The sequence below is a fragment of the Rhinopithecus bieti genome, unplaced genomic scaffold, assembly GCF_001698545.2.
Source record: "Rhinopithecus bieti isolate Rb0 unplaced genomic scaffold, ASM169854v2 scaffold_4553, whole genome shotgun sequence".
In the NCBI taxonomy this organism is placed as follows: domain Eukaryota; kingdom Metazoa; phylum Chordata; class Mammalia; order Primates; family Cercopithecidae; genus Rhinopithecus; species Rhinopithecus bieti.
Genome location: NW_016804694.1, coordinates 1452852 through 1472735, shown reverse-complemented (window position 1 = coordinate 1472735; position 19884 = coordinate 1452852). Strand labels below are relative to the sequence as shown.

Below are 19884 nucleotides of genomic sequence, written 5' to 3'. Positions count from 1 at the left end.
AATCATCCACATGGAGTCTGGAGGTTGAATGGGGTCCGTTAAGGGAATCTAATCCAACTTTGGCGGATTCAGATGCTGGGATCTTCTCTACCTCACCTTTTGCCAAGTATTACCTGGCTTCTGCTTGTGTGCCTCTAGTGATAGAAGGCTCACTGCTGCTGAGACGTTCCTTTCAGAACTGAGAAGAGGGTTTGGGGCCAGGGTCTAAGACTATGTGATTCAACAGCCCTCTGTTGCTCCCTCTTTCTCCTTCATTCTCTCTCTAACTCTGTTCCTTGAACTGTCTTTGCTTGTCCCTCTATGGGGTTTCCATTGATTCAGCCAGGAAATTCCCCAGTACCTGAAGGATTACAAAATACCAAACTCAGGCTAGGGGCGGTGGCTCACGCCTGTCATCCCAGCACATTGGGAGGATCACTTGAGCCCAGGAATTTGAGACCAGCCTAAGCAACATAGCAAGACCTTGTCTTTGCAAATAACTAAAAAATTAGCAAGGTGTGGTGGCACGTGCCTGTGGTCCCAGCTACTTGGGAGGCTGAGGTAGGGGAATCGCTTGAGCCCAGACAGTTGAGGCTGCAGAGAGCAGCGATCACGCCAATGCGCTCCAGCCTCGGCAACAGAGAGAGACCCCGTCTCAAAAAACAATCAAACAAACTCAGTGCCTGGCACATGTTGTATATTCAATTTGTAATGATGGTAAGATGTGACAGACATACAAACACAGACCATGGCAGTCTCTCTAAGACTCTAAAGCAAGCTCTCCGAGGGCACCGGAAACCCCAGCCCTGGCCAATAAGGTGCAGCCGCCATTCAGAAGGTGAATATTATGGAATTCTGGAAACTTCTGCAAAAGCTACAAAGAAGAGTGTGTGAATGATTCTGAATCTAGGCTCCCCAGCTGTTTGGACCCCCAGCCACACCCTAGCTGCCCCTCAAATATATCCAGAGACTGACAGCTCAGGCCAAAGCCCTGTGCTTGGGGACACCGTGGCATTGGAGCAGGGGATGGGACCCTCATATGTGACCCCTGTGAGGTGTGTTTCGTATCATGGGGAAAGGGAGTGAGGTCGGGGCTCTGCAAGACAGGAGGGCATCAGGGCATATCAGAGGCCTTCGGATCATTACTCTTCCCAGGAACCGAAGAAAGCCCATGCTTGCAAATAGAAATAGCGAGGGAGACCAGGCCAACAGCACCCTGCCAGGCAGAGTACAGAGAGACCGCTCTAACACTGAGCAAGGTGATTAACAGGTTACACCAGTTAGGAGCCAGCAGCACCCAAGGGAGCTCCTTGGAAAGTTTCTGTCCTCCTCCTCATCTCTTTTTTTCTGATTATGTAATGAATATCGTTATTGTTGAAAATCTGAAAATACAAATATGTGTAAAATCGAAAGTAACACCCCCCCACACACATTCTCGCTATAATTTTATCACCCACAGATGTGTGGCCACTATTTTGGTGTATTTTCCTTAAGTTGTTTTTCTGGACTTTTTCTTTCTTTGGAGAGTTTTACCGTACTCCTGCCCCGCAAGCCTTGTTCACTCAACAAAGCCCTCCTTTGGAGTTTGAAAGGCAGAGGTGATGCAGCCCTGCTTTGGGATCGGAGTCCTGATTTGAGAAGGGTTTTCCTGAACCTCCAAACTGGTCCTCTGTTTCGTTGCTGTCCAGGAACGAAGAACAGGAGCTGAGGGACAGGAAACCATGCAGGTGTCCATCCTACCCAGGACAGGACAAGTGGTCAGGAGCAACAACCGAATTTCTTGGGCTGCCTCTTGGGGGTCACCTCCACCAGCGAGCCCTTCAGGCCTTCTTCTTGCATCCTGAGTGACCTATGTGACAATGCCGAGCATCAGTCTTCTCTCTCACCTCCTAGGGGCAGCATGGATGGGCCCATGGGTGCAGCTGGGGGCTGGGAGGCTGCACCCGCAACCCCCACACCAGCTCTGCCTCTGCCCTGCATTCCACATGAGACCAGAAGAATTGAGTCACTGAGACTTTGACCTTCTCTTTCTGGCCTACTATGTGCCAGGCACTGTGCAGGACTCTGACTACGACAGAGAAGCCACTATTCCCTCCCTTGAGTAGTGAGACAGACAGACAGGAAAAGGGGTGACTACAGCCCAGGAATGATGGGGAGGCACACAGGGACTTCACACCAGGTCCTGGAGGGATCTGGGGAGGAAGGAGATGGTGACCGAACTGAAAACTGAGCCATGGACAAGGTTTGCCAGCAAAAAGGATGGGGGAGGTGCATCCCGGGCAGAGGGCTATGGCTCAGTGCCAAGAGAGAGCTTGGGGGCTGGGGAAGCAAAAGAAGCCCCTCCCTTTCTTCATGATGTATTTACTGCATGCCAGACAGTGCCCATCTGATCTAGCTCCCCTCATCCTTCACTCATTGTATTCGTTTTTGGAGCACCTGGGTCCCAGGCATGGGGAGAGGGACTGAACAGAACAGACATGGCCCTGCCTTCCTGGACAACAAGAAAACAGATAAATGCATATACCATTAATATGTGTCATGTCAAGAAGGGCCATGAAGGACACAAACAGGGGCTGGGATCCAAAATAGTGGTGGGAGGTGGGTGATCAGGGAAGGAGTCTCTGAGCGACTGGAACTTAGTGAGTGTGTGTGTGAGTGTGAGTGTATGTGTGAGAGAATGTGAGTCTGTGTGGGTGTGAGTGAATGATGTGTGTGTGTGCAGGGGTACGGGAGATGGCACTAGAGATGCTGCAGGCCATTGCAAAGCATTCGAATTTTGTTTTAAATCCATGGAAGCTACTAGAAGTTTGGGAGCAGAAGAAAGACACTCCTTTTCTCAGCCCTCTTTGCAAATGAAAAAACTGAGCCTCGAGAGCCTAAGTGCCTGTGGGGAGTGATTCAGCGAAAGAGAATGGCAGAGCTGGAGTCAGGAGACTCTCAGTGCAGGGCTCTCTCTCCCTGCTCAGACTGGTGAGCCAAGGTATTTAACTAGGTGCTTCTTTCCTCAGAATTGGGCCTTTCAAGTCTCAGCTGGAAGCAAGAGGGGGGGGCTGGAGCCGTCCCCCAGAGATTCGGTTGGGTGGTGGTGGTGGGGGTGGGGTGCGGAATGTGGCAGCGGGGAGCGGGTGGGCAGCACTTACCTGGCCAGGTTTACCACAGGCTCCAGGATGTTGTGACCCAAGGCGGCACTGCACTCCCCAAAAGAGACCCCCAGTTCCTGCAGGCCAGACAGGGAGGGGCATACGTGCCTTGGGAGAGACAACTGCAAGGCCAGGCCATACCCCGCCACTAAAGTCCTGGCCATCAGAGTCCCAATGCATCCCTAAGCCGACCTCAGTGGCGAGCAAGACAGCCCCGTCTCAGCGTGGGCCACCGTCCCTGGCTGAAGCCCTCTGCCCACTGTCCCTTCAGCCCGGCTGGCCAAGGTGTCAAAGAATGCACTGAAACGACATTTCACAGCCTTCGGAGTAGCGTGGGAAGCCTGCATCCCAACTTGGAGAAAGGTCTCTGGAGACACTTTATAAATGTTAGTTATGTTTTTTAATTTCAAAAATATTTCATTGGGAGAATATTGGGAGATACAGTATAAGAAAGTACACGCTCAATATCTAAACCACTGCTGTTAGCGTTTGGGTAGATATTGCCATTCTGTTTTATATAACCCTTTTATGGGGCGGGGGCTAAATGTCCTGTACAGTTAGGTTAAACCAGATGAAATTGCTATTTTTGGCATGCCCCAGTCAAATATCAGCAATTTCATATGTTTCAACCTAACCTGTATCTAGATTTGCAGCTGCTTATATGATTTTCTATTATATTGTAAGCATTTTCCCCAAACCCTTAAATATTTTTCCAAGACAGGATTCTTAATGGCAAATACCTCTCGTATGAACATCCACAATTTAACCACCAATTGCTGCCAAATGTTTGTTCTTATAAATAATATTTGAAAACCCTCATATAAACATGTGCGATTGTACGTTATACATGGGTATCCATTAGGTGTTCCTTTAGGGATTATTACTTCTGAGTCTTCCCTTAGGATAAATTGCTAGAGGATAAATTACTATGTCAAAGGGTTGAGTTACTACTTTTAAGAAAAAGGCCGAGCACAGTGGCTCACGCCTGTAATCCCAGCACTTTGGGAGGCTGAGGCAGGCAGATCACTTGAGGTCAGGAGTTCCAGATCAGCCTGGCCAACATGGCGAAACCCCGTCTCTACTAAATATACAAAAATTAGCTGGGCTTGGGGGCACGCGTCTGTAGTCCCAGCTACTAAGGAGGCTGAGGTGGGAGAATCGCTTGAACCTGGGAGTCGGAGCTTGCAGTGAGCCGAGATCATGCCACTGCACTCCAGCCTGGGCGACAGAGCAAGATTCCAGCTCAAAAAAAAAGAATAAGAAAAAGAAAAAAAAAATCCTTTCAGGGAGGAGCCACAATGATGACCTCACGACTTATGGGAAGTGGGAAGAGAAACAGGAAGAAAATACGGTATGAAAATGCCAAGAGGGGTTGCGTGAGAGGTGGGGCGAGGAGTGATTTTCCCTCTATTTTATTCTCTCCAGATTTTCTGGAATGTGGTTAAATGCTATTCATGAATAAATAGTATTCACTGTCTGGCAGTGGAGCTTTTGATGTAATCATCCCAAGGGAGAATTTGAGTCTTAAAATAGGAGAACTTAGAAGGCAGCACGTTAATTAGAGACCAGAGATAAAATTAAAATTTGATTGGGAATTTTAAGCAAAGCTTTTAAAACCTTTTTACTCTGAAACTATTTCTTATGTAGGTGGGGACATGGTGTGGGAATGTGCTAATTCAACAATGAGGTTCAGTATCACCCCCGCCACTCCAGCCTCGGGTTTGGGCTTAAAGTACATCTCCAGAGGCTGGGGCTGTGTGGGAGGCAGAGGCGGCCAGGCTGCTGTTCACTCTGAGCAGGTCTTTGGTTGGGGCAGGGGCAGAAATTGACCATGGGTTCTTCTCGGCTGCCCAGGTCAAGTGATGCCTATCCACTACCCGCCAGGGAGGTGTCTGCCCAGTCCACACACGGAGACGGGCTGATGCCCAACTGCTTACCCGGGCCAGTTGCTGCCCAGCTTCTGTGGACACTTGCCTTTCTTCCTCACAGTCCATCTTGTTTCCCAGGAGAAGGATGACCACCCCATCCGACCCTGCGTCCTGCACACAGAACATGTTCTCTCAGCCACACCCACTGTGTGCCACGCCCCTGGCACATTTGCCCTCCTAGAAGCTGAAGTGTGTCCCCCATGTTCCCACTCTCAGGCCACATCCACTCCATATCCTTCTCACCTGGACCCTTTCCCCCATCCTTCCTTTCTGCTGATAAATGTCTCACCTATTTTCCAAGGCCAACCTTAAGAACACCTCCCCCAGGAAGCCTTCCTGGATTGTTCCTGCCCATGCCCTCTCTTCCTGCCTGTGTTGAACAGTCCAGCACTTGATTATACATTTTCCCAATTGTTTCATGAATAATAATAATAATAGTTTCTGATTAATGAGTGATTGTTATACACCAGGTGCTACGCTGAAATCAATTATATCAGTTAATCCTCACAGCTCCCCTATGAGAGAAGTCAGGAAATTGAAGTTCAGAGAGCTCAATTCACTTGTCCAAAGTCACAGAGTTGGGGTGGGTGGGATTCAAATCTAGGTCCTGTCAGACCCCAGTGCTCAGCTCCCCTCTTCACACATTACCTTATCCTGCTTCTTTTGCTAAACTAGAAACTTCCAGAGAGAAGACAACATGGCTAACTTCACACCCCTCTGCTGTGCTAGTACACACTGCAGAATTTCAATATATATGCTTTGAGGAAGTATGCAGGGGAAAAACTAGAGATGTGTGAACAGAGGAATTATCACGTGGAATGGCACTAGAACTACATTAGCCTCAAGTGTAAGAAGAAGACATTATAAACAGAGCTGCCATATGTAGGAAGAGAATGTTCACAGGATAAAGGAAGTAGTTGGGTTTCAAGGCTGTACTATGTAGTTGTGGTTTCTTTGTACTACTGCATTCCCAGCTCATCCAACCACATGCCCTCAGTGGGTGGTGTCACCCATATGTCTGTCATGTCATTTGTAATCCTGGGAGAAAAGAGGGAGTGGCAGGATATAAGGTCCCACTTGACTGGAGGGACTGGGGCCAACCCCAGCAGCCATCTGCTCACCTGGAGACAGTCTAGCCAGTAGCGCACGTGGCCAAAGCTCTCCTGGGAAGTGATGTCATACATGAGCACTACCCCATCAGCCTTGCGGAGCAGCTGCCGTGTCATGCTGTGGTACCTGCCCAGAGAGTTTGCATGAGGCCACACCAGGCATCCGGACCCCAGGTCCTGGCCTCTGCAAAGTGGGAGAAGTAACTTATCCTACTTCTAATTGCTTCCCACAGAGCATGTCCGTATGCTTTCCTTCGTACGGTGTAGTTATTGTTGACGAGGTAACAGTTCTCATGGCCCAAATTTCAAAAGGTCTCAAGGAGAACTCAGTGAAAAGTCTCCTTCCTTCTGCCCCATCCTGGAGCCACCTAGTCCCCCTCCCCAGAGGCAACCAGGGTTATCAGTTTCTTAAATATTTTTCCAGAGATATTTTATGTATATACATATATATACACACACATATATACACCCATACACATACATCTTTCCGCCTCTATTTTATACAAATACAGTGTAAAACATTCATCATACTCATTAATATTCAGTGTTCTACATTTTGGTTTTTTCCAGTTAACAGGATGTCTTGGAGAAATTTCCCTATTGGGCTGGGTGCATTCCCAGCTCACACCTGTAATCCCAGCACTTTGGGAGGCTGAGGCAGGAGGATCATTTGTGGTCAGAAGTTCCACATCAGCCTGGCCAACATGGTGAAACCCCGTGTCTACTAAAAATATAAAAATTAGCTGGATGTGGTGGCGCGTGCCTGTAGTCCCAGCTCCTCAGGAGGCTGAGGCACAAGAATCACTTAAGCCCTGGAGGCAGAAGTTGCAGCGAGCTGAGATCACGCCACCACACTCCAGCTTGGGTGACAGAGCAAGACTCTGTCTCAAAAAAAAAAAGAAAAAAGAAAAAAAAAATCCCTATTAGTACATAAAGACAGTCCTCAGTCTTTGTGTGGCTTTACAGTGTTATATTGGGTGGACTGACCCTACTTTATTTAATTGGTCCCCTATTGATGGACATTTAGGTTGTTTCCTATGTTTAATAACACAAGTGATAATACTATGAATGGTCCTGGTCCCTTTGTTATTATAGTCATATATGAGTCTGTCTATAGAACGAATTTCTAGATGTGGAACTGCAGAATCAAATAAGATATGCCTTTTAAGTTTTGATTACTGCCCGGTGCGGTGGCTCATGCCTGGAATCCCAGCACTGCGGGAAGCCGAGGCAGGCAGATCACGAGATCAGGAGTTCGAGACCAGCCTGGCCAATATGATGAAACCCCATCTCTACTAAAAACACAAAAATTAGCCAGACGTGGTAGCGGGCACCTGTAGTCCCAGCTACTCAGGAGGCTGAAAGCAGGAGAATTGCTTGAACCCAGGAGGTGGAGGTTGTGGTGAGCCCAGATCGCGCCTCTGCACTCCAGCCTGAGCAATAGAGCGAGACTCCATCTCAAAAAGAAAAGAAAAAAAAGTTTTGATCACTACTGCCTAGGTTGAAAGCAGAAGACCAGCATTTTCAGAAGGACAGGTGATTGGGTGATTGTCCACTAATGACCATGTTGGGACAGCCCTAATATATGCCCTGCCAGGCTGAGGGACCTCTGGCTCTGCTGCCCTCTCTCCCCTGCCTTGGGCTTGACTCATCTCTCCTTCCCTGACCTCCTGAATCCTCGGGGGGCAGTTGCCTCCCGCCCATGTTATTGGGGCTGCTGTGTGTCCCTCTACACCCCACACTCAGCCTAGGTTCCTGACACCACTGATACACATTGCCTGTTACCTCTCTTGGCCAGCCGTGTCCCAGAGCTGCAGCACAAAGCACTTGTTGTCCACCAGCAAAGTTTTGACCCGAAAATCTACTCCTAGGACACATAAAGAGGGGTGAAGCCTACTAAGTTACCATCCAGGACTCCTAGCCAAGGCCTACCCCAGTATACACCTGTTCCCTGTACCAGCTGCAGTGCGATAGAGCCCTTGGCTGCTGGGCTTCCCTTCGGCTCTGCATTCCATCTGTCCTCGAGGACCCACTTTCTCCAGGAAGCCTTCCCAGACCTCCCTGCCACACTGGCAGTTTGTGCCAACACAAGGCACCTTGTCTACGATGTTCATTCCTTCGGCCACCCAAAATCCAAGTTTCGTTATTTTATTTTTACAGTACTCCTTGTTCCATTCCCTAATTATTGCACGCACCTTCCCCTCTCAACGAGACAGCAGGGAAGACAAGCAGCCCAGAGGGGCATAAGGAATGCTGGCTTCAGGCCACTGTTACACTGGTTACAGGACCTCAGGCAAGTCATTTCACTTCTGTGAGCCTCTCTTTCCTTGTCTGCAAAGTGGCAAATTAGAAAGACCTACACTGCAGAGTGGCTGGAGGATTAAAATGCTGTTTTAATTAGCCAGGCGTGGTGGTGCATGCCTGTAATCCTAGCTACTCGGGATGCTGAGGCAGGAGAATCACTTGAACCCGAGAGGCGGAGGTTACAGTGAGCCAAGATCGCGCACTGCACTCCAGCCTGGGCAACAAGAGTGAAACTCCGTCTCAAAAAATAAATAAATAAATAAATAAATAAATAAATAAATAAATAAATAAGGCCAGGTGCGGTGGCTCACGCCTGTAATCCCAGCACTTTGGGAGGCCGAGGTGGGCAGATCACGAGGTAAGGAGATTGAGACCATTCTGGCTAACACGGTGGATGAAACCCCGTCTCTACTTAAAAAAAAAATTAGCCGGGCGTGGTGGTGGGCGCCTGTAGTCCCAGCTACTTGGGGGGCCGAGGCAGGAGAATGGCAGGAACCCAGGAGGCGGAGCTTACAGTGAGCGGAGATCACACCACTGCACTCCAGCCTGGGCGACAGAGCGTCTCAAAAAAAAAGAAAGAAAGAAAATGCTGTTTTAAGTGAACAGACGCAGAAAAGAGGATAAAACTTCTGGTGTGGAGGCAGGGCCTTTAAGGTAGGTGGCCTTAACTTTGGGGGCCCAGCTAGGGCAAGAAACTTAACCAGGTCTTCAATTCTCTGCTTTCCTCATCTGTAAAATGGGGATAGATATGGTAAATGTACATTCAAATATAACTCCGTTGGCTGTAATTCTCTATCTGGTCCTGTCCTCAAATACAGGCAGGGTAGAGATCTTATGTTGTGAGGTAGTGGGGTGGGGCAAGAATGGAGGGAAGGTGACACCAGGTAGGGAAATAATTGACCCATGAAGGCAGGATCATTTCCTGTGGTATTTAAACCGGAATAGATGATAGCCACCAGGGGGCAGCAAACCGTAGCTGGGATTGGGACAGCTCTGGACCAAGTACTTGGATATCGGGTACTCCCAGCCGGCTAGCAGTGCATGCCGGCTTGCCTGGTTGGTTGGTTGGTTGGTTGGTTGGTTGGTTGGTTGGTTAGTTCACAATTATGCAGCTTGTGTTTTTCTTGATTGAATTTTGTGGGAACTTCTCACCACATAATAAAGGGGGAGGCTCCATTCTAAGGAAGGCTGTTGTAAGGAATAAGACATGTATGGAAGATGCCTGGTGCATGGGAGGTGGTCAGTAAACGGTAGCTTAGGTGACTAATAATGGTAGCCTTGGCCAGGCATGGTGGCTCATGCCTGTAATCCCAGCACTTTGGGAGGCTGAGGCGGGTGGATCACCTGAGGTCACCAGCCTGGCCAACATGGTGAACTTCATCTCTACTAAAAGTACAAAAATAAGCTAGGTGAAGTGACACACACCTGTAGTCTCAGTTACTTGGGAGGCTGAGGCAGGAGAATCATTTGAACCCAGGAAGCAGAGGTTACAGTGAGCAGAAATTGTGCCACTGCACTTGAGCCTGGGTGACAGGGCGAGACTCTATTTCAATAAATAAATAAATAAAATAATGGTAGCGTTGTAGAACCTGTGACCCCACTCCACATCAGGCCAGCCTGCTATAGGTTTCCTCTTCCTGAGGGAATTGCATTTTTAACTGGCTCCCAGGTGAGGCTTCCTGGGCAAGAAAAGTTTGAGAACCTGCCCCAGGCCTCTCTTGTGGGGAGCTGTCATTTACTGACTGGTCTGGCACTGATCCTCAGTCGGTATGTGCCCTGGTCTAATACAAAGACAGGCGTGGCGTGACGTCTTTGTCCCTGGGTGGGTCTCCCCTCCATTCCCTCGGGTTTGCTTTTCTGTAGCTTTGTACAGGGTTCAGTGGCCGCATATGCTGATACTTTTAGGGAGGGAAGGCTCTCTGCTTTCAGCCATTTCTTGCAGGAGCCACTGAGTTAGACATGATCAAATATTTACTTATAATAATCATAACAATCATAATAACTAATTCTTATTGAGTACTCACTACATGTCAGTTATTATTCTAAGATCTTGACATATCAACTCAACTAATCCTCAACCGCTCTAGGAAGGCAGCACTACTGTTGTCCCATTATGCAGATGAGGATTTGGGGGTTCGAAAGGGTTAAATCATTTGTCCAAATTCAGACCCCAGTAAGTGGCAGGGCTAAAATTTGAATTCAGGCACCTGGGTTCCTAATTTACCACACTCTACAAATACATTCTGTGTAAAATATCCAGCTTGCCCAAGGTGACTTCCTGCCAGACCATCGCCGCCCAGCCTGGAGCTAGTCATGAGCAAATCCAACCAGCACAGACCCTGCTCTGGCCTGCCCACGGGCCACATGAGTGAAACCTTGCTTGTTTTCACCATCAACTCTCGCAGGCACCTAAATTGCAGGGTGCTTTGTTGATGTGGCACATTATAAGCTAATCAGATCAATGCAGAAAAAGCAAATTACCTGTAATTAGAGACGATTAGTGAAATAGTAAAGGTTATGCCCACATAAAACAATGGCTATGCAGGGCCCGTGGCCAGGGCAGAACCTGCAGCTTCCTCAGGGGTGGCTTGGTCTGGGCCTGCTGCCACTCGTTGGCCCTGGCCCCTGCATCTCCCCTCCTCCCTGCCGCCCTCCTTGGTGCCCTTACCCACGGTAGCTGTCAATCCGGTGGCGAAGGAATTCTGGTGCAGCAGGTGCAGGAAGGATGTTTTGCCCACGTTGGAGTCTCCCAGAAAGATGACGTGGAAGAGGTAATCAGGGTTGGCCTGGGGTCCCCCTCCAGCCATGGGGTCTCCCACGGATGGGGTCAGCCCAGCCTCCCTGGGGTCCGTTCCTGGATCTTCAAGCCTGCTCTCTGCCCTTGGTTCCCCGGAGTGAGGGGGGCCTTGCTCTTCTGCGTGAGCAGTCATGAGGGATGGCCTGGGTTGGGCTTCCTGCTCAGCCATGGTGGGAGGGGTTCGCGTGGGTTCCTTGGGTCCTGCTCCAGCCCCAGGCTGAGCCCCTCCAGGAGGAGAGCCCCTTGGAGGTGCCGGTTTTCCAGGAGCGGGGGCTTCTGCTTCCGCCTGAGCCCGTGGTGTGGCAGATGGGGGAGAAACAAGCAGAAAATCTTGCTGGGGGAGTTGCGAACGCGCCGTTTCCAGGCCGTGAGCCTCAACTGACTGCTCTGAACTGAGGTCCTGTTCACCTCGGCCCTCTTGTTTTCCTTCCTCAGACGTGGGTTCCTCTTGTAGCCCCTGGTGGGGGAGGGCAGGCAGCTCACCCAGCCCAAGGACCGGGCCATGAGCTTCTCTTAGCCCCTCAGGAAGGCCCTCCTGCACCACTGGGCCTGCGTGGCCCTGCTCCAACCTCTCTGTGGGCAGCGGACCCACAAACTCCAGGCCCTGGAAGGGCTCAGTTGGCCTCAGGGTGAGGGCTCTGGCCCTCTGGGCCCCCGGTCTTGGCTCAGAGCCAGTGGCATGCAGGTTCTGCTGGAGGGTATCTCTCTGCCTGGGTGGCTTGGCTGGGCCCACTCCTGTGAAGGCAGTTGTGGGCGAGGGTCCGGGCTGGGTTTCCGGCTCAGTCATGGTGGGAGGGGTTTGTGTGGGTTCCCGGGGTCCTGCTCCAGCCCCAGGCTGAGCCCCGCTGGGAGAAGCCCAAGATCCAGGGTCCTTGTCATCTGGGTCTGAGGCCTGGATCTGTTTGCTGGACCCAGCTGGGGCCTGGGGAGGGGGAGGGGGCCCATCCTCCAAAGGAATGAGCACTTTGAATGCAGGTGCCACCAGGCTTCCTGAGAGACCCCAGAGGAGGCGGCCCTCGGGGGTGGACCCCGGCTCCTGGTTGGGGTCCAGGACGTGCGGTTCGACAGGCTGCTGTGCACTAATGTCCTGCTCATCTGGGTCCACTCCTTTACTGTCCTTGGTGCTGAAAGGCACCCCAGGGGGGGTCCTTCGAGCCCCATCTGGATCTGAAGATGGCTCCTGACCAAATAGTAAAGCCTGTGGCTCTGAGATGGAGATCTGCCTGACCACACGGGGTGTCTGGGGGCCTGAGGCGGCTCTTGGAGTCGGGGGCGGGCTCCAGCAGAGCTGCAGGGCTCCATGTGGAGGGCTGCCAAAGTTGCTCAGGAGCTGGTCCCAGTCATCATTGTCCCCAAATAGTCCAGGCAGGGGGGCCGCCTCAGGGGAGACAGCCTGAGGGTCTGGGGTCTTCTCACCCACTCCAGGAACACTGGAAAGGAAGCAGGGAAGCAAAGATCAGGGGAGGGGCAGGTAGGTGGTGTCACACGCATCCTACCTGCAGCCCTCACCATCGCTTGCTCTCCCCATGGCCAGGCCTCCTCCCAGTCCTTGCTCAGGTAATCCTCACCTGGCGTGTACTCCCCACTCCTCCTCCTCATCCAATCTCATCCATCCTGAAGACCCACATGAAGCCTCACCTCCTCCAGGAAGCCTTCCTTGATCATTCTGGCCCATCCCACTCCTCTGAGCTATAACAAGTAGAGTGAGTGCCTACTAGGGATCTTGCACTGCACTAAGCCTTTGTGTGTGTGTGTGTGTGTGTGTGTGTACATGTACACCCACACATGTGCATGTTTTAATTCTAGCTATGTGGTCTTGGGCACAGGTGTTTCCCTTTTTTGTGCCCCAGTTTCCTCATCTCAGAAATGGGCGTGATAGTTCCAGCTTGGCAGAGGGTGGGGTTTAAGGAAGGAAGCTGTGTGTGCACGGTGTGCTAGCTAGATCCTTAGAGAACTCAGAGTTCCCCACTGGTTCCAGGAGGCCCCTAGAGTCCACCTCAGTCTAGGGATAGCAGCCACTTGCCTCCGTTTCTCCTCCACCTGCCAGGACACCCGGCCCCTGGCGGCGTCCAGGCGCTCCCTGGTCACCTGCAGCTGCCCCTGCACCTCCTCCAGCCGCCCAGCCAGGTCACGCTTGGCCTCCTGCAGCTGCTGGTTCTCTGAGGCAGCCTCCTGATGTGTGCTCCTAAGGTGGGAGAGCTGGGCCTCCAGCTGCAGGGTGGAGGGTGAGGCGGAGAGAAGCCCAGATGCCCTCCAGGGCAACAAAAAACCTCCCAAGGCCATTGTGAGACACAGACTCCCACCCCCTGTCCAGGCTCCTGGAGACCCAGCTTAAATCAGAGTAGGAGTGGGTGGTTATCCCTCCTTGGCCTAACTAGCTCCATTAGCTCCTGTCCAGGAGGGGCATTGGAAATCCTGAGGCAGGGAGGGCAGGGAGACTATGTGAGAAATAAAAACCAGCAGTGCCACAGAGGCCCCACACCTAAACCAGATCCCACCCTCCTCTACTCAGAGCCCTGCAATGGCTGCTGGCTCCTGAGACCATCTGGTCTACAGGGGGCTCCTGATCCAACAGCAAATCACATGACTGAGGGAGGGAACACTGCCTGGCCAGGTGCAGGGAAAGGCAAGCTCTTGCAATGGCCTCCGGGGCCCTGAACAGTCTCCCTGCAGCCTCCTCACCTCCCCTCATGACCCTCATCTCCTTTCCTATGGCTGTTCCCTCTCAGTCTGTTCCAGTCCACAGCTCTGCTTACTGTTCCGTGAACTTCCACAGCGCATGCCCGCTCAGGGCCTTCGCACCTGCTGTTCCCTCTGCCTGGATGCCCTTCCCCAGCATATCACACTTCTTCAGGTCTTCGCTCCAATGTCATCATCTCAGCCAGGCCTTCCTTGGCTCCCTTCTCAACTTACTTGACTACAATTTCAACTTCCCCAACTCTTCTATCCCCCTTCCCTGTTTTACTTTATTCTCCTTAGCACTGATCACCATCTCCTATATTATGTATGTCACCTGTCTCCCTGACTAGATGGTAACTCTGTGGGCAGAAGTTTGTGTCTGTCATGATCCTCAGAACCTGGAACAGTGTCTGGCACGTAGTAAGTAGTTGTGGGGTGACGGAATGAATGTTTGGAGGGAAGAGGCTTCACGTTCACAGGGGACAGGACAAAACGGCCCCAGGTGTAAAGCCCTATCTCTTCTCTTGGCAGGAGGGGCCTGCCTCAATTTCCAAGAAGCAGCTGCAGAGGCACCTGGGAAATCAACCTGGTAACAGGCCCAGCCCAGGCCATGGTGAGGAAGGCTCGGGGAATCTTGTCCCAGGCTGAAGGGATGCTTGTTGTCCTGGTTACAGCAGAGGACAATTTTACCAAGGTCAGAGGTCTCCAAGTTGAGGAAGGAGGAGACAGTGGGGCAGGGTCTCAGACCCGAACACTCAACCGCAACCACAGTGCCACCTGTAAGTGACTACAGGCTATAAGACCTGCAGTGTCAGGGCAGCAGGTAACCTGACCCTAAGCAGGAAGCTAGGTCAGTTTCAGAGATGGAACAACTGATGCATAAACTACTATGTACCAGGCACTGTCTTAGGCCCTCCCATGTAGTACCTCTAATCATCACAGTACCTACTAAGGCAGGAGTTCTGATTTCCATGTCTCTGATAGGAAACTGAGGCTCATAGATATTAAAAACCTGTTCGGAAGTGGGTTTCTGGGAAACCCCGTCACTCACCTCCCTCTGGCCCTCAGCTAGTCGCTGCACCTCGCGCTCCTTGGCTTCTAGGACGTCCTGCATCTGGGAGGTGAGGGCCAGGCCCCGAGAGTCGCTCTGTGGAGTAGGTAGATTCAGCCCTCACCCTGCAGACTCTTAAGAGCCAGCCGGGCAGGCCAGCCCTTCTCACACTCCACCTCCACCACCTGGGGTGCCTGGGCCAGGATGTCCCAGCAGGGAGGGTTCTCAGGACAACTCCCCCAGTTCCAGCCTAGATTGTGGCAACAAGGAGACTTGGCAGAGATGGGAAGGGGGCCCAGGTTCGATATTCCCCACCCCATCTCTCTGGGGAACACAAGCTGCTCAGGGGAGAGGATTTACTCCAGCAGCCTCTTGCGCCCCACCCTGGTCAGTCACAGGCCCCAATCCTTAGCCAGCAGAGGTGTCCCAGGCAGTGGGAAGGAGGCAGGCTGCCGGCAGGAGCCCACCTCAGCCTGCAGCTGCTGCTTCTCCTGGCGGATCTGCTGCTCCATCTCCTCATAGAGCTGCTGGACCTCGCGGTGGTGGTCAGAGTCACACCTGGGAGGAGGAGGAGTTGGGGCCAGGCAGCCCATTAGCACCTCTGGGAGCCTGCTGCTGGCGGGGGCAGTCTGGGCTTGGGTTTGGAATCCATCCTATTGCTTTCCTCACTCTGCCAGCAGTCACTGACCTCTGTCACTCTGAGAACAGCCATCCCAATAACAACCCGCTGACTCATATGACTTTGACATTGGTCCTGCTAATCCTACCATGCCGACCCTTGTAACCATCACCAGTTCCCCTGGCCAGGGTCTCATTGTCCTCATCACCCCATCACTCAGTCCCACCTCCCTCTTTCACCATCCTCCTGCCCCTATAACCCAACTCCAGGGTCACCACATGCATTGCAATCTACGGGAGCAGGCCCCTGGAGTTGGGCGTTACAGCAGGTCCTGTACCAAGACACACCCTGCCATTCCCACTCCTGCCATTACTAACTCTGTCCTCCCCACCAGGTCCCCTGAGCCACCTCTTCCTCCAGCGCAGCTCTGCCCTATCCAACTCACAGGCCTGACTGTAGAAGGAGCTGGGAAATTCAATCAGATTCCACTGGAATGTGAAGAGCACCTACTTCAAGTCAGACACCTGGCCGGGCCCCCCACTCACTTCCTCAGGGTCAGCTCCAAGGCCTCCTTGTCTGCCTGGGCCTCCTGCAGGCGGCTGGTCATCTTGGCCAGAAAGCCTGCCAGGTTGCCTGCCAGCTGGGGCTCCTCCTGCCGCAGCTGCCCCCACAGCTGCCAGATTTCTGTCTGCCTGGGGAGGGGAGGACAGCCAGAGATGGGAGGGTCAGACACGAGGTGGGACGGAGAAGCAAGGGGAGCCCCACTCCTCAGTTTTCACGGGGAAGCCCCACTCCTCAGTTTTCACGACAGCACTCCAAGAGACTTTGGCGCCTGGGCCAAATCTATTGACACCCTACAAGATGCAACTCAAACGCCACCTCCCCCAGGAATCGTTCCCAGGTGTGCCCTCTCCCTTCTTGAACCCCTGCCACACTTTGTCTCTCTATGATACTGTAATAGTGGGATGGGAGGATTTGGGATCCTGATGGCCCAGGGCTTCCATCTGCCCTCTTTTCTCTCTCTCTGAGGCTGTGTGACCTTCAGCACGTCCCAAGCCCTCTCTGGGCTCATTTGTAAAATGGGGTGGGGGCTGATACCTGCCAAGCAAGGTCATTGAGGAATGAGAGACGCCTGATGAAAGCACCAGCTCAGGGCCTGCTACACGGTTGGCACCCGATAAAGGCTGCTTTCACATGGATTTAATTAAGTCGTGAGGACGGATGCCAGAGGGCTGAGCCTAGGCCAAGCTGCCAAGTGAATAAAAGGCTCCCCACCCCCTTGCCCTGCCAGTCTACACCCTAAGTCCCACCCTGACTGCCTCACAGCACCTGGCCCCACCCTCCAGGAGCCAAGCGTGAGGAATCTCGTCCTCACAGAACCCCACGGGGGTGGTGAGCAAACCTGGGCCAGTGGGTGAGGGTGATGCCCCCACTGGTTCTAACAGATCCTGGGGGTCCTAGAGAGGGGTGTTTGCAGGCAGGGCTCCCTTTCTTTCTCTCTCTCTCTCTCTCTCTTTTTTCTTTTTTTGAGACAGAGACTTGCTCTGTTGCCCAGGCTGGAGTGCAGTGGCACGATCTCGGCTCACTGCAACCTCTGCGTCCCAGGTTCAAGCGATTCTCCTGCTGTGATTCTCCTGCCTCAGCCTCCCGAGTAGCTGGGATTACAGGCATGTGCCACCATGCCCGGCTAATTTTTGTATTTTTAGTAGAGACGGGGTTTCATCATGTTGGCCAGGCTGGTTGGAACTCCTGACCTCAGGTGATTCACCCGCCTTGGCCTCCCAAAGTGCTGGGATTACAGGCGTGAGCCAGGCCAGGGCTCCCCTTCCCTAAGCAAAGGCAACTCCTTATACCCAGAGCCTCAGATGGATGGGAGGAAATGCACTTCTGTCTCCAAACCTGTTCAACCCGGGGCACAAAATGCCTGAAATCACCCCGAACTCCAGGAATCCTCACTGAGTTAAGAAAGGCACCCACAGGGATTTCCATGGTTTTAAGAATTCAAGGGCCCTTGGGAAGCTGAGCCCACTCATTAGTCCTCCTGAAGAGTGACTCTACAGGGCAGGATAGGGCAGGGAGGTGCGGGGGTGGGAATGATTCCCCATAAGCAGGCATCCTCTGCATGTGGTTTTAACCCCACCACAGCTTTTAGGCTCATTCTGCAGCCCAGGAAACAGAGGTCAGAAGTGAAGCCATCCCTGTAGTCACACAGCTAGCCAATGGCCAAGCCGGGATTTGCACCTGGCTCTACCTGGCACCTGCCCCTTTGACGCTGTGTCCAGGAGAGCCCCTGCTGTCAATGGCTGGCAGAGCCTCTCCCCATGCACATGCTGCCCTGGCCTTACTTGGGAAGTAAGCGTCCAGTCCCCAGCTGCTCTATGAAGGCAAGGAACGCCTCCTTCTCCTCAGCGTCGGCCTCCTCCAGAGCTGGGAAACTGGTGGTAGCAGACACCCGCTTAGAGGGCAGTGGCTTCCTTCTGCGGAGCCTGTGGGAGCTCTGGCTGGAGCCAAAGATGTTTTCTGTGGACAGAGACGGACAGAGGGGAGCACAGTGGTGTTGGGCCCAGGTGCCTGGCCTCCCACCCAGCCCTGCTCCAGCCCTCAGGGAAGGAATTCTACCTGTGCCAGTCACATTTATACAGGGCTACATTCATATATTTCTCAAATCAACCTTAGGAGTCTACTTAAGGTAGTCATTTTACAGATGAGCGTCTGAGGCCCAGAGACAGCAAAAGACTTGCTGGAAATCACACCACACCTCCAAGGCGGTGAACAAACTCTTCATGCACTCAATCAAGGGATATGTATTGAGCATCTACATGACAAAATTAACCAAAATCCCTAACATGGAGCTGACATTCTAGTGCAGGTTGAAAAGAATATATATATATATATGTGTGTGTGTGTGTGTGTGTGTGTGTGTGTATATATGTGTGTGTGTGTGTGTGTGTATATATGTTTTAAGCCAACTTGCTAAGTGAGCCAAAGGAATATAGGAATATGCAGGGTAATTTCCACTGAGAGACTGGGAGGATCGATTTAGATGAGGTGGCTAGCAGTGGCCTAAGGAGGTGACACTGGAACTGAGATGTGAATCCCAAGAAGGAGCAAATCCTGTGCACTCCAAGAAGTGTGTGCCTGGCAAAGAGAACAGCACTGCAGGTGCCCTGAGGCAGGAGCCGGGCTAGCAAGATGAACGGGGTGAATGGCACTGAGTGAGCCAGCGAGGTTGGCAGCGCCTGGAGGGTACAGGCCCTGCAGGCCCCAGGAAGGGGCTTCCAGTTTGTCCCACAGGCACTGGGAAGTTCCTGGCGTGGCAGGCATGATTGGATTTGCAAATGAAGACGGCCCCAAGGCTGTGTGGACAACAATGCTCCCTCTGCGCTGCACTCCCACCGGCAATTCCTCCTGCCCAGCCCTTGAGTTCTCCTCCCAACTCTCAGCTTCTCCGTTGCCAGAACTGGAGGAGCCTCCTGCTGGAGTGGGCCCACGTGCAAATGCAGATTCCTGGCCTCCTTCTCTGAGGGTCTCCAGGCTTTTGGAGACTCAGCTGACCTGAGAACTCTGGGTGGCTTTGTGGACATTGAAGGCTGATCTGTGTCTTGCAGGGGCTCTGTGAAGACACCACACCTTTCATTGTCTGGGCCGGAAGGTCTTCCCACGGAGAGGATTAGCGGGAGGATTGTGCCCTGCTGGTCCTGGGCTCCCTAAGTCTTGTCAGCCCTTCTAGAGAGGCATGCGCTGGGGTGACCCTGCCCAGTGGGGGCTCAGTACCTGGAAAGCCCCCACCCCTAAATATCACCCTCTGCTGCTCCCTGGCCCATGGAATTCCCCTAACCAAAGCCACAATGTTACGGAAACAAATCTGTGGTGTCAAGACCTCTGGCTCAGGAGAAGCCTTTTACTGAGGAGAAGACATGGGGGGAGCAAGCCCAGAGGCCTCTCTGGAGGCAGGGGTGGGGCGTGGAATGCACGGGGGAGGGCCCCGGAGCACTCTGGCAGCCAGGGATGTGGGGTGAAAGTCCCTGGGAAAAGGGTTGCCTTTCTAACGACCCAGTCTAGCCCCACGCAGGGCACACTGCACGGGACACCTGGGTGCCCAGAGGCCCTCGAAGGACAGACATACTGAGTCCAGAGCTGAATTCTTCAAGTGACAGATGTCCCTTCCGCTCCACATCCACCCAGTCGAAGATCATCTCTGACTCCTCCTTGCTGCCCAGGAAGCTGAACTTGGCCACCTGGAAGGAATGGGCAAGGTGGGCAGGTGTTCCCACCGGG

At 52.6% G+C, this 19884-nt stretch overlaps 1 protein-coding gene across 1 annotated transcript in view; it reads right to left on the bottom strand.

Annotated features, from left to right (window-relative positions):
• Positions 1–660: 660 nt before the first annotated feature.
• The window catches only part of RAB44 (RAB44, member RAS oncogene family), a 35917-nt gene continuing 16693 nt past the window's right edge, over positions 661–19884 (bottom strand). Inside the window, exons 3-14 of the mRNA XM_017870108.1 lie at positions 19733–19844; positions 17952–18126; positions 16152–16298; positions 15455–15545; positions 14988–15083; positions 13281–13468; positions 11129–12687; positions 7942–8023; positions 6169–6283; positions 5057–5158; positions 3120–3196; positions 661–1828 (exon numbers count right to left, since the gene is read on the bottom strand). Of these exons, the coding sequence (XP_017725597.1) occupies positions 1738–1828; positions 3120–3196; positions 5057–5158; positions 6169–6283; positions 7942–8023; positions 11129–12687; positions 13281–13468; positions 14988–15083; positions 15455–15545; positions 16152–16298; positions 17952–18126; positions 19733–19844 (2835 nt within the window). The 3' untranslated portion in view covers positions 661–1737. The remainder of the gene's footprint in view (positions 1829–3119; positions 3197–5056; positions 5159–6168; positions 6284–7941; positions 8024–11128; positions 12688–13280; positions 13469–14987; positions 15084–15454; positions 15546–16151; positions 16299–17951; positions 18127–19732; positions 19845–19884) is intronic.